The sequence below is a fragment of the Periophthalmus magnuspinnatus genome, chromosome 20 (assembly GCF_009829125.3).
Source record: "Periophthalmus magnuspinnatus isolate fPerMag1 chromosome 20, fPerMag1.2.pri, whole genome shotgun sequence".
Taxonomy (NCBI): Eukaryota; Metazoa; Chordata; class Actinopteri; order Gobiiformes; family Gobiidae; genus Periophthalmus; species Periophthalmus magnuspinnatus.
Genome location: NC_047145.1, coordinates 6,959,284 through 6,971,392, shown reverse-complemented (window position 1 = coordinate 6,971,392; position 12,109 = coordinate 6,959,284). Strand labels below are relative to the sequence as shown.

The 12,109-nt window shown below is 40.8% G+C and overlaps 1 protein-coding gene across 2 annotated transcripts in view; it reads right to left on the bottom strand.

The window, feature by feature from the left end:
- Window positions 1–12,109, bottom strand: part of palmdb (palmdelphin b) — a 63,693-nt gene that overhangs the window by 45,763 nt on the left and 5,821 nt on the right. For both annotated transcript variants that reach the window (XM_055230257.1, XM_033986254.2), the window contains exon 2: window positions 1,530–1,580. In XM_055230257.1, the coding sequence (XP_055086232.1) occupies window positions 1,530–1,574 (45 nt within the window). In that variant the 5' untranslated portion in view covers window positions 1,575–1,580. The remainder of the gene's footprint in view (window positions 1–1,529; window positions 1,581–12,109) is intronic.

The following is a 12,109-nucleotide window of genomic DNA, read 5'->3' as shown; positions in this document are numbered from 1 at the left end:
GCGCATAATTTTACGCGCGGATCTTTATATCCAGTCTCGTGTTTTTACGCGGAGAAGTGACGGAACAGATTTCACTTTCCTGCAGCAGATTGGACATGGAGGCTCTAACTTCCTTTGTGGACATAATTTCTTGACTGGATTATATTCTCTGGACCTTTACGGAACGAATGAGACCAACTTTGTGTGAATATGTTGATGTTTGACAGAACCAGAGCGCTCAATGGTAAGTGAAGTCCAGATTCACATTTCTGACTTCTCTGTAAAAACGGCTTTCCTGTCAGCACTGTGGTGATTCGAGGTGTAAATGGTTTACATATTCAGAAAGATGAATGCCGTAGCTTTCATTTGATGTGTAGATTGTTTGTGTGGGTGACGCAGAAATACACGTACATTGCTGTAAAGTTGTAACTTGTAACGCGGGCGGGCCGTCGGAACGCTAAGTGGTTAAGTTGTCGGCGCTCAAGTGACGGAAATGTAACCGAGAGAATCCGGTCATTTTTCAAAATAAAAGATTTTTCAAAATAAACGATTGTTCAGACTCAGATAATAAATACAACAGAAATAATTAATTATTTCTTGGACGGCCCACGGCCCGGTACCAATTGATCCACGGACCGGTACCGGTCCGCGGCCCGGTGGTTGGGGACCACTGCCTTAACCCACAACTTTTTTTGTCTTGAGTACTCCTTAAGATTTGTTACACACTACAAGTACCCCCTAACTTGAACGTCAAGCAAATAAATATGTTTACTAACAGTATATTGTCGATTTTTCTTGTTTTAATGATATTGACATCTAACATCCACATAAATTGTTCTTAAATATGTAAAATGGATTACAAAGAATACTTTTTGTTCAAATACGATATCGTTTCACCTTCTTTTACAATCTGAAATCATTCCAAGTCCCCCCTCGTAGGGGTTCACAGATCCCTGGTTGGGAAACACTGCTTTAAGCAACCAACTGCGTACTGATCATAGACTGTATATATAAATGGACATAGCTAACCTGCCAGCCGGCACTTTCCAAATAGAAAGTGTGCATGAGTGCACTTCCGGCTTCGTTGACTGTGATTCCAGTTCACTTTACATTGACAAATTGTCACATTTCTCTCCATAACTGCTGCACTGAGCCTTGTCATTTTGGTCTTAGAGTGTTCATATTAACTCGCTCTACATGATCCTTGTGATTTTATTTTGTTATTTTGTCCACAAACCAAGATATGAACATTAATAACAGTCAAATCAGGCACCTTCTTTCCCCAATGTCGCTCCCTCTACCGTTAGCAAAGGTTTGATTGACAGTGTTGCTAATCACCCACACCCACTGTTGAAGCTTTACCATCAACAGCGTGCCTTGGGGTTTTTGGTTGCTAACTCGGCTCCAAATTCAAAATTCAAAGTCTATGGTACTGATGATACCAGTGTAAACACCAAATGATTACTGTTTAGATTTGTGTATGTGACAATGTGTTTAAATTCTATTGTGTGTCTATTGTGTGAGTATTGGTATTTTCTGGACAGACTCACCGTGATGGCCTGTAGTCTCTCCTTGAGCAGGCTCTCCTCCTCCATCTTCACCTGAAAAACACCACACAGCACATCACACATGCTATCACGAATGTCACTACAGATCCCACTCTATATACTCAAGCAGTTTATTGTACTTCTGGACACTATTGTTACGTTCAGCCCATAGACTGTACACGCTTCTGGCTCCATCAGCTCCAATTCACTGTACACTGAAAAATAACGTATAACGTTTCCTCATCAAAAACATGCCTGAAGTGTTATGAATGTCATCCATGCATGTTTGAGTATTTTGGTGATCTCTCCCGGGCCCTTTTCAAACCCTCCTTACAGTTAGCTGTAAGGTTCTAAATTTGGTCTTTTGCTACAGATCAGACTTGGATGACTGAGGGACACAGACATGATTCTGTGCAATGCTCAGCCCACACGCTTACATCATCCATGCTCCAACATGACAATTCTCCATAAATATACAAAAACATGATACAAAACTGTACACAGCAACTTAACAAACATGAAAAATTATACTTTATTTTCCTATGGGGAAAAAAATGCCTTTGAGTTACAATGTCACATATAAACCTCTGGATGAACACTGACTAAAGTAAATAAGCAAACTGCATAATAAGCAAACTGACCACAGAAAGGTTGTGTCATGAAACCAAACTCAACTCTAAACAGATTTTCTATTGAGAACATTATGACGCCATTCAACATTAGTCTGAATGTTTTTATGTTTCACATGTGAACAAAAGTTGGCACAGTTAAAACATGATTACAGCTGATATAGATGTCATTCTTAACACTGCTGTCAGAGCTGATGAGGTCTGTCTGTTAGCACTGCCCTGTTTATTACTGTGACAGAAGGGGGCGCTCACACTTGTATTCTACATGTCAAACTCCTGATTTACTCGTCACAGGAACACAACATGAGAGCGGGAATGCTCACATGGAGGCTAAGGTACAACATTCTGCACGCACCCCCAGGGCCACGGTTGTGGAATCGTAAACACTAGATGATACTAAGTTTGAAAGACATATTGTGATGGTCTACTACACTAGTATGTTCTGCCTGTGTGTGGGTGGGTTACTATGAGTAGAGTGAGACAAGGATTGTACTTAATAATACCATCAAATAGGCTACAACAGAGGTAGAATAAAATGTAACTAGATACAGTACAATGACTGAATCCATTGTGAGTGGCTGCACAAAGTGCTAGAGTGAGGTCTTGAACCAGCATCCCTATGATTCAACGTGGTGTGGAGTATCCTCTACAGTTCCACTGATTCAGAGGAGCCTGGACTGTTGGAGCCAGGGCCGGCCCAGCCTATAAACAGACTAAGCAGCTGCTTAGGGCCCTCGAGAGCCCATGCACTTATATTGAAAATAATATATCAAGTCTTATTGGAAACAGGGCTTGTGTGTTTACAGCAGCCTAAATATTCCCCTCAAATGATTACATTTGTTTTATATCTACAGTAAAATAGCAAAATATCTGCTGCTGTCTACATTTGTTTTTAAGCCAGGCATAGGTGAGGGTAACTGTGTATACACCAGTGCAAGGACACTAAATGTAAGCCCACTGGCTCAGTTATTGATGATGTGAATCACCAATAACTGAGCCAGGATACATCTGCTGCCAGGGGCCCCAGAGACAAATTCAGCTTAGGGCCCCCTGAAAGCTAGGGCCGACCTTGGTTGGAGCTGTTGGTTTAAAGACGGTTTCAGCTGTGAAGCATGCTGGTGGAGTCTTCGGAAAAGGTATAGAATTCCTAATATATTTTATTTGATATGTATGAATCTAATTACACATATGAAAAGTAATCGCACATGCAAGTAATTTTCAGTCAAATGGTTTAAAAGCCAGAGAAGTGAGTAACTAATGGCCCAAACAGAATAAAACTTTCCTGGTAAATCTAAACTGATATCTCTCTGTATTTTTATACAGAGTGATATCTGTCTGGTTGTCATGTCCTCTGTTGTATCTCAGGTCAGATCAAACGTGATCATGCAGCAATTAGATTTGTTTCTTTCAATGACACGTGGAACAAAGGAGACCATTGGTCACTTGACCACTTGATTCTGCAGAAATCCACCATGTTTTTCAGCCCCCTGTGCCATTTTTCTTCTATTTTTTGATACAAACGGACCATGTCCCTGACCATGCCCCACCTGTCAACCATGCCCATCTGAACTTGGGGAGATTCATCAAGACCAAACATATCTTCGTAAAGTATTGAAGTGTGTATTCTGGATCCAGGCAAGAGTAAAACAATAGTAGGGGATTTTTTGGACCCAGTGCCAAATGATATCAGATGATATCAGATATCATTCTGTCCCACCCCACTGCATCTCAAATCTGGTCAAACACGATCATGTAATCAGATTTGTCTGTTTCAGTGATGCATATGAGATGAAGGCCACCCATCATTTACAAACAAAATTATATTTTTCTTACCTCAGATGAATAGAGTTATTGTTACATTAATTGAGTCTGCAGAAATTCGCCATATTTTTAATTCCGCTGTGATATTTTTTCCTTTATTTTTTCCTCCTAAGCAGCCATATTTGTTTTGCGTGTCAGAGTCTCTCACTTTGGAGTGGCTCCACTCTCACTCTGGAGTGGGGAGAGTGTGTGAACATTACTGACGGTGCAAGTAAAAGTACGGATTAAAAAGTGAGTGCATTTCTATGAATGGACGCTGAAGAGAAGCTGTTTGACACATTTGTCTGACAAGGCAGTTTGGATCAATTTTTAATATCAGTGACACATCTCCTCCTGCCCCTGTCTGTACAGGTGAACCTGGATCTGTGTGTCTTTCAGGAAGGTTTTTCTCTGCTGTCACCCTCACGGTGTATGTCATCACAGGTGAAAGAACGGACCACTGCATATAGAGGAAGTGAGCATGTGCATGTGTATTCACAGGGTTCAGAGACTTGTCATGGAAATAAGTTTACCGATCAGCTGATGTCTCTCACCTGGCTCATGGGGCGTGCTCAGGGTAAATAACACGTGGTGCATGTGAACAAGACCGACCCAAAAAGTGAAATAAATCTACCTTAAAAAATAAATAAATAAAAAAAAATATTGTTAATAAGACAAAATACTGTTAAAGATGATGAACAGTGGAAATATGATCTTGATATTGGATTTATAGTAGATTATGTCTTTTGGAAATTTCAGCTGAAAATGCTGTAATACTGGCCTCTGCTGCCTCTATCACAGAGGGACAAATTCTACAGTCAAAATCTACCCCAAGGCTTAAGATGCTGTAATCATCTATACAACCCAAATTAGTCCATAGTTTGTCAAAAGTGTAATGATACTTAGTGTGTGGATCTCTGTGACTGAGGTAAATGTCGCCACACACTGAGAAAAGGTCAGCAGCATGAGTCTGTGCTCTCACTGCTTCTGCTGCACTCTCTAACCACCACTGTATCTGAACACACACTAGTCAGAACAGAGGGGGAATACAATAGACTATTATGGCAGTGATGAGGAGGAGATGGAGAGGCTGAGGGGGCTGAAGATGGAGGAGAGAGCGCGTGTATTCAAATGGATGATTTGAGAGGTGACGGGTGGAAAGGCAGATGTAGCTCACTGTGATTAGCTGCATATCACAGGTTAGACTGCTCATTTCACTAACACATACCATAATTATATTATAATATTATACAAAAAATCTTGCCTTTTTATTTTGGTGCAGTTAATCATTTTACTTCCTGGTTGGACATGTACAGTAGATATGTAGAGGTAATTCCATCAGAGGGGAACGGTCAGGGACTTCTAGGCCATTACAGAAGGCCTAAACATTTAAATGCTGAATTTAATATTAGGTCTATACATATTATTAAACAGAACAGAATATATCTATAAAATCAATCAATCAATCAACGTTTATTTATAGAGCGCTTTACAACACTCAAGGTGACCAAAGTGCTTTCCAGTAAAATCAAATTAAAAACAAGTTAAAATCATATTAAAACTGTAAAATAGGAGAATAAAATAAAATAAAATGCATTAATACAACAAAATATAAATAATGATAATGTGTCACAACATTACTGTTGAAAGCCAGTCTGAATATGTTTTAAGCCTGGATTTAAAAAGACCAAAGTCAGTAATGGTGTGCATATCGGGAGGCAGTTTGTTCCAGAGTTTGGGCCCAGCCACAGAGAAGGCCCCATCACCCCAGTGTTTGTATTTAGTTCTCGGAACTTCCAAAAGGAGTTGATTAGATGACCTCAAGGCCCGGTTTTGGATTGGCCTTAAAATGAAAATAATTTTAAGACTATAGTTTCTTAAATAAGGAGTAATGTTATAAAGAAAACTACAATGTCCAATCAGATTTGTTGTTGTTTGGGGGTTACACACTCAGAAGTGCTTCCTCATTCACTTGTCCTGCAGACAACACCTGACAGGGCCCTGGCGGTAGAACTGACCAATCAGATTCTCTCTTTGCTGTTGATTGACAGGCAGAAACCAGTCCTAGTGCATTGGTTTAGTCCCCCCACGCCTTCTCGCAGGCTTGTGCTGCTCCCGTGGAATGACTGTGGTGGCCTGCAGCTGGTGCCTCACTGTTTAGCTTGTATTAAAAAAAATTTTAACGACTTGATCTGCTTTTCAGTTTTGGTGGAGTTCAAGAGCAAGAAATAAGGAGAAGAGGCTTTCATTTGGACTTTTCATTTGGACTAATGATGGGGTTTATCTTCAGAGAGGAGCTGTCTGTGTTTGCTCTGTAAATTACCCTGAAATATTCAGAAGAGAGTAACCAGGCTACTAGCGGAGCATTTACTGGCTTATCATGCCTCCTCCTCTCAGGAAGGAGGCTGTGGGTTAGATTACACTCCACAGCACATTCAGAACATGTTACTAGAACACATAATGCACTACAGTGAGTGATTTGGGATTAAGAGCACTGTGAGCTGGTGCACAGACATAACTTTATGTCAACACATCTGCTCGTGACTTTTATAATATATTAATAACAGACTATTATTATTAATAGAGGTTTCCATTTAGTCTAGAAGCCTGTGTACTTCGTCATTATAAACAGACTTCCTGTTCAAAACTGCTGAACTGATAGGCCCCACCTCAGTGACATGTTGAGCTCTACGTGTGTAACCCGGAGTCTGAATTTTAAAAATAAAAGTACAGAGCAGTGGGCGGAGATAGGGGGTAGGTGAAACAGACATTCACTGAGCACTCAGGCCTCAAATGCAGGACAACACAGGATTACTCAAACATACATGAATCAATCAAAATATAACTGAGTAAAATAATGATGAGGGAATGTTATTACACCACAGTTAAAAGCTCATAATAGTCCATTTCACACATGATGTCTCTTTAAAGTGGGACATTCTGATAGGAAGTACATCACCTGCTTGTCTCCATGGATATGCTTTTGCTTTGTCTGGAATGTTCCACAGTAGCCTATGGCATGAAAGTATATAGCATATTCTGGTGTTTCTATTGCTGAAAAAAACACAGATCTGACCTGTAACTTGGCCTGATGGTGCTACGTGCTGGTTAGACAAGTTCAGTGCTATAGTGTGGAACATGTCAGGGAAAGCTATAACAACTTCATGGAGACAAAACAATGACATACCAGAAAAGTTGCTCCTTGAAGTGAAATAATCTGTAATCCAAAGGGACGTAGTATTGACCTGTAGACCTGTTTGACCTTGTAGTTTTTCCTGTGTACACTGTTATACAAATATATGAAAGAGTGAGTGGTGCCTTGAATGCCCTCAATAAACATTACATAACATAACTGCACACTTGTTTACTTAGTGCTCCTGAATGCAGCTTTATACACGATTTACAACAATTTATTCTAATGCATCCCACACACAAACACTCATTTCCCTACAGCAAACCTACAGATTAGCATTTGGTACTTCATCACTGCTTAGTATGAAAGTCCATAAAGTCCCAGATAGTGTTGGGTATGTTCAAAGCACAGTGTGGGTTTAGACAGGCACTCAATGGGAATGTCAATAAGGCAGATAATAAGTCTGACCTATTTATTTTGTAGAGTTTGTACATGGGAAATCACTCTCTTACTATCCTACTCCCTACTTCCTGTCACCGGTTTGTCAGTGTCAGCCAATCACAGCCACTTGTATCTCAACCAATCAACCCTCAAGACATTTGTGTAAATACACTTTCTCTCCCATTCTTGTCTCTTTTAAATCAGCTACAATCATCCAACATATCACCTCCATCGCAGCAGCAGAACAACCACCTCCTCAACCTCTCCACTTCCTCCTCATCCTCTTCACCACCAGTGTCTAGGTATGAGATGCATTTGAATCTGCTCCAGAACATCTTTAAACCCCAGAACTAAAACGAGCACAATTTATATTCGGCAGCTGTCATCAACAGTCCCTGAGGGTGAAGCTAACTAGGGGCACTGCTCTGTTTGAAGCTCTGTCACTCAAGTTAGGCTTTAATTGGAGCTTTGTTTTAATGCAATCTGACCATAAAGAACTGAGTTAGCCAGGTGAGCTGATTTGTGCTGCTAAACAAGTACAGCACCACTAAAATTACATAATAGCCACAAGCTAGGTAGCATTAGCCTACTGTTTTGCTCTGCTTGTATTAATCACAGGCTGTTGAAAATGTGTTGTTTAAATCCATTTTGTATTGTTTGTATTCATTTGGCAGTGTTTGCTAATATGCGCATTGTGTCACCATGGTAACTGCTGAAGATTCTACCATAGACATACACGCAGAACACTTCCAGCGTGATATCACTGCAAAGCATCAAAAGTATCAATGTAGTTGCTGTCCTGGAGTCACCCGTTGATCCTGACGGGTTACTCCATGTGGTGTTAAAGGATGGGTCAAATGCAGAGGACACATTTCTCTATGAGGATAATGAACAGCTCTGAATTGGAGTCTAATATTGTTGCTCTGTTCGACCCAGTAACAGCAGATGCATCCCAGTGACAGAGCAGCCAGTGAGAGAAAGACAGAGGAAGTACAGCGCCCACACACTCGTCTAACAGTCACTATAACTACTCACCCACAGAGAGGGAGAGAGAGGGGGAAAAGAGAGAGACAGAGGGATGACAGGAAGAGAAAGAGGGGGAGAGAAAGACAGGGAGTGGTGGGGTGGGGATGAGAAAGTGAAAGAGAGGATGTGCAGGGAGAGAGAGGGTTGGAGGAGGAAAGAGAGAGAGGGAGAGATGCAGGAAGGGAGGAAAAAGAGGCGGGGCAGAGAAAGAGAGAGAAGAAACAGTATGAAAAAGGGCACCTGCAGACAGAGAAGAAAGAAAGAGCGAGAGGTGGGAGAAAGGGGGAGAGACTTATATGGGAGGGGGAGGGTAAGAGGAAGAGAGGGGAGGGTTGATGGTTGAAAGAGACAGTCGGAGAGAGAGAGAAGAGAGGGAGACAGAGCGAGTGATGGAAGAGAGTGTTGGGGTTGAGAGAGAGACAGAGAGGACGTGCGGGGGGGGCAAAGAGAGGGGGGAAGAGAAAATTGCGAGGGGGAAGAGAAAATAGAGAGATCAAGAGAGGGAAAAGAGAGGCAGAAACAGTGTGAAATAGAGCACCCATGGAAAGGAGAGAAGAAAGAATGAGCGAGAGGTGGGAGAAAGGGGGAGAGAGGTATATGGAGGAGGAGAGAGATAGGAAAAGGAGGTGAAGAGGGGAGGGTTGATGCATGAGAGAGGAAGAGAAATTTGTTTTGTTTTTAACTACCCCTGTCCTGTCCCATTGGTCTGTATAGGTTCAAACATTTTTCATTATTCCACAATAAAAAATGTGAATGAAAATCTGTAAATGTTGCTTGTTATGATGAAATGCCACTAATCGTAATAATAATAATAAATAGTATATGTTTTTTAAAGGATTATAGACGGCTTAAAAAAGATACACTGTGCTTGTATTGTAGTTATAATCTATGACACCCGTGGATCATTATGTTATAATTGTATTGTATTGTATGTTACCAGCAAAGACCGAGGTTATACTGTTTGGCTCTGGCAGTGCCCTCACGGACGTGGGACCTCTTCAAAATTATGTGCGTCCCACAGTCACCAACCTTGGCGTCACCATAGACAGCGATTTTAAATTTGACAAGCATATTAATGGCGTTTTAAAATCTAGTTTTTATCATCTGCGGCTTTTATCCAAAGTCAAACCGTTTTTATCTTTTAAACTTTTTGAACAAGTCGTGCACGCTTTTATTTCTTCGCGCCTGGACTACTGCAATGCACTTTATTCTGGCATTTCACAAAACTCGCTTTACCGACTGCAGTTAGTCCAAAACTCTGCTGCACGACTTTTAACAGGAACCAAAAAACACGATCATATCACACCAATTCTTGCGTCTTTGCACTGGCTTCCTGTTAATTTTAGAGTTGATTTTAAGATTTTATTGTTTGTTTTTAAAGCTTTGAATGGTCTGGCCCCAGATTACATCTCGGACCTCATCAAAATTTACACCCCGGTGCGCGCTCTGAGGTCTGAGGGCCAGCTCCAGCTCGTGGTCCCTAAAACCAGACTTAAAACCAGAGGGGACAGGGCCTTTTCTGTGGTTGGACCTAAACTGTGGAACGCCCTGCCCCCCCACGTTCAAACAGCTCCCACTGTAGAGTGTTTTAAGTCTCGTCTTAAGACCCACTTTTATTCTCTGGCTTTTAACACCGCGTGAGTTGTGTGGTCCTCTGTGTTTTTATTTTATTTTATTTATTTTTATGTGTTTTATTGATTTTATTGATTTTATTTTTTTATGTCACTTTGTCTCTGTGCAGCACTTTGGAAACAATTTGTTTATGAAATGTGCTATATAAATAAAGTGGATTGGATATAATTTGGACATTTTAAGTCGCAATATTTATCTTAAATTACTTAATAAAAGAAACACGTCCAGTGCCCAATGGGAGCTGACATCGCCATGCAGTTGTTAGCTCCTCCGATGGATAGCTGCACATTACGCAAGCAATGAGCAGATTTTTTTTCATTTGTACCAAAATGACTACGCAATGCTGCCGAATCCTGCGTGTATTGCCTATTAAGAAAATGAAACTGGAGAACAAAGTAACTACAGACCACTGGGCGTGTACCAGTGGTGGTGAAAACGAGGGTAGATTGGCAAAATGGCATCTTGAAAATAAGCGATTAAAGCTTGCTCAAACATGCACAAATTACTCTAAATAGAACTTTGGATGAGTAAATGGTGAGGGAAAACAACTAAAACATGGTTCTCAGACATGGACACAGTATTAGTCAATATATAATGATAATCCCATGTCAGACACAGTCATACTCCAGCTCCTGAGTAGGTGAAAGTTGTCAGTAGGGTCAACACAGGTCAGCAGGGGTTAGCAGGGGTCAAGATCACAATAACAGATTTTGAAGTCAGATATATTACTATATGAGTAAATATAAACGATAAACAATGATACTGAAAAGAAAACATGAAGCAGAATAACCCCCCAAAAAGTATTCTTAACGTACAATATTGTTACCATCACGTACTGCAGTAAATAAATAACAGAGTCCAACACTTACGTAATTAGTTTGTATCTATAATGAGTCATAGAAGTTCATAATTAAACATTCTACAAGCTCAAATTTCATCGTTGTACAGAAAAAATAACCAAATGTTTCCCACTAGAGCAAGAAAAAAAACGACAAATACTGACCTCCAAAAGCATTGTTCCATCTGTCATATATTAAATGATAAGTCGACAGGTCTAGTCAAGACAGCAACACTGCACTGATTCAAAGATTATCCAAGCCACACTGATACATGCCGTACTACAGGTGCATCCTCCAGCTAGGTACTCTTAAACAAGCAGTACAAAATCTCATTATATATAAGCACATGAGATACTAATGGGACTAACAGACTCAGACCAAACCAATCAGAGAGAGCACAGGGGTCTACAGAGCGATAGAGCTAATACAGTGTGTGTGGTTAGGCATGTGCAGGGCAGACTAAATATCAGCGAAGTATTCCTCTAATGCTGCAGCCATCTTGAACTCATCCCCTAACTGTGATTGGTCCAAACACAGGAAATTCAAATTGGAGGTCTACTGACCCAGGTAACATCTGTGCAGTCACTATGTTAAATCTTACTATTCTGGACAAGTTCAAGTCCTTCTGGAGCTGCAACCTGACAAATAGCTTGCAGTAGTCCTTCTTTAAGCACTCACTGGACACACACCGTCCCAAAGCCCAAAGCCTGTGTCACAAACTGGAGGGACTGGAGAGCCCCTAGCTCTAACTTCAGTTGTGATGTAGATTCCAAGAGAAATTCCACACTTCACTAAATCTATACCAGACCAGATCCTGTTTGCTCAGACAGGCTTTTCTCTCATCTGATCTCAAAACATTGTCTTATCCAACATTACTCCTATAGTATACAGTACTCCTCCACCTATAATACAGAAGAATGACTTTGTTCTGCAAAATACATTAACTTATGGTCACTCGGACACCCTCCACTGGTGCCACTCTATGACTACAGCTGTCCTACACTGTGTGGAGCTCCTCAGGGATATGTCACTTCTCCTTTATTATTCACCATCTGCAATCTACAAAAACGCCATCATATACCC